Source organism: Arachis duranensis, chromosome 6 (assembly GCF_000817695.3).
Source record: "Arachis duranensis cultivar V14167 chromosome 6, aradu.V14167.gnm2.J7QH, whole genome shotgun sequence".
Taxonomy (NCBI): Eukaryota; Viridiplantae; Streptophyta; class Magnoliopsida; order Fabales; family Fabaceae; genus Arachis; species Arachis duranensis.
Genome location: NC_029777.3, coordinates 31,705,806 through 31,708,012, shown reverse-complemented (window position 1 = coordinate 31,708,012; position 2,207 = coordinate 31,705,806). Strand labels below are relative to the sequence as shown.

Below are 2,207 nucleotides of genomic sequence, written 5' to 3'. Positions count from 1 at the left end.
CAGCATCTGCAGTCCTTTTTAGCCTCTGAATCAGATTTTTGCTCAGGACCCTCAATTTCAGCCAGAAAATACCTGAAATTACAAAAAAACACACAAACTCAAAGTAAAGTCCAGAAAAGTGAATTTTAACTAAAATCTACTAAAAGTATACTAAAAACTAATTAAAATATACTAAAAACATACTAAAAACAATGCCAAAAAGCGTATAAATTATCCGCTCATCAATGGTTTGTATGGTGTGTGGTGTTTAGTTTGCTTGGATCTTCATTTGCTTCTTCAATCATGTACTTCTCATCCAACTTTGCAAGGTGCACTTCGGCAACGATGTTGTCGATTGGGTCACACCGGAATAGAGAGTGATTTTCTGGTGGATGCTTCATTGCTTCTTCTAGGCTAAAACTCACGACTCTCCCATCTATCTCAAATGAGTAGGTTCCCGAGTAGGCATCTAGCTTAAATCTAAAAGTTCTCAAAAATGGTCTTCCAAGTAAGATAGATGATGCTCTCTCGGGTTCATTTGATGGCATCCCAAGGACATAGAAGTCAATCGGAAACACCAACACTTTGATATTCACCAATACATCTTCCGCCACACCCGCCACGGTTATTATGCTTTTATCCGCTAGGACAAATCTCGCTGCCGACCTCTTTAGTGGTGGTAACTTCAATACTTGGTAGACGGAGAGCGGCATAATGCTAACACATGCACCGAGATCACACATACAATCTAGGGATCGAACTCCATTGACGGTGCAAGTGACCATACAAGGGCCCGGGTCATCACATTTCTCGGGTAATACTCCCATTAAAGCGGAAATAGAACTCCCCAATGGGATGGTTTCCAATTCAAGAATTCTATCCTTGTTCATGCATAGATCTTTTAGGAATTTTGCATATCTAGGAACTTGATGGATAGCATCAAAGAGGGGGATGGTTACCTCGACTTTCTTGAACATTTCTATCATTTTGGGGTCAAGCTCTATGCGCTTCTTAGCTTTCTTTGCAAGTGTTGGAAATGGAAGTGGTTGAGCAATTTCTTCTTCCTGATGCAGGTGGAAACTTGTCTCTCAACAAATCTCCCTTCGGCAAGTGTACCGAATTGTCGTCAAGTAAAACTCACAATAGAGTGAGGTCGAATCCCACAGAGATTAACAGATTAAGCAATCAATGGTTAATTGATTGTCCTAGTTAGATGAATCATATTGGAGTGATATGTAACAAGGAAATGTAAATGGCAGAAAAGTAAAGAAAGCAATAAAGTGCAGAGGAGTAAAATGGCAAGAAAAGTAAATGTAAGAACTAAAAATAAAATGAACATTGGGATCAAGAGATATTGCAATCCTCCGGATTAAGTTCATTCTCTTCTCTTCATCAATCATTCATTGATCTCCTTGGCAATCTTAAGTGATCGAATTACAATTACTTGTAATTCAATCTCTCAAATCTTGATCAATAGCCAATTCCTTGGTCAATTGCTCATGAGAAGAGATGAAGTATGGTCACTGATTATACCACATGCATTCCCAAATCAAGTGTTGGTTGACACTTGTGGGCTTGCTTCCTTGAGGTTGGGTGGTCCTTGAGGCCCATGGTGAAATGCTGCCCAGTTGGTGTTTTTGGGGCTTAAAAGATGCCTCTTGTTTGTGCTCCAATTTCATGCCCACTATAAAATATTATATATCGTTGGAAAGCTCTGAATGTCAGCTTTCTAACGCAACTAGAATCACCTCAATTGGATCTCTAAAACTCAAGTTATGCTCCTTTGAAGTGGACATGGTCGCTGGCATAGTTGCTAGCGTTAATGGAAAACTTGAGTGCCAATAACGCTAGCGACCAGGGCTTCATTATTGCCAGTTTATGGAGTTCAAAATTAATATCCACCCCATACTATTATATATTGTTGGAAAGCCCTGAATGTCTACTTTCCAACGCTTTTGGAAGCGCATCATTTGAAGCTCTACAGCTCGAGTTATACTTCTTGGAAGGTGAAGAGGTCAGCTGGCCTTACTACAGGTTGATACCATGTTCATCTTTGCACTTTCGGGGCAAGTTTTCTCCCTCAAATTTAGTGTCCACTATGTAGTGCTATATATGCTTGGAAAGCTCTGGAATCCTACTTTCCAATGCCACTGGAATCACCTCATTTGGAGTTTTGTGGCTCAAGTTATTCTTGTTTGAAGAAGGCATGGTCAGGCTGCCAGGTGGGA

General features: G+C 40.2%; 1 protein-coding gene across 1 annotated transcript; it reads right to left on the bottom strand.

Annotated features, from left to right (window-relative positions):
• Nucleotides 1-221: 221 nt before the first annotated feature.
• On the bottom strand, nucleotides 222-965 carry LOC127748452 (uncharacterized). Its single transcript, XM_052263002.1, has one exon. It carries the CDS (start codon nucleotides 963-965, stop codon nucleotides 222-224), a length of 744 nt encoding a protein of 247 aa, XP_052118962.1.
• Nucleotides 966-2,207: the final 1,242 nt, after the last annotated feature.

What these genes read in the sequence shown, in the direction of transcription:
- LOC127748452 (XM_052263002.1), bottom strand. Translation starts at nt 965, where the DNA reads ATGATAGAAATGTTCAAGAAAGTCGAGGTAACCATCCCCCTCTTTGAT.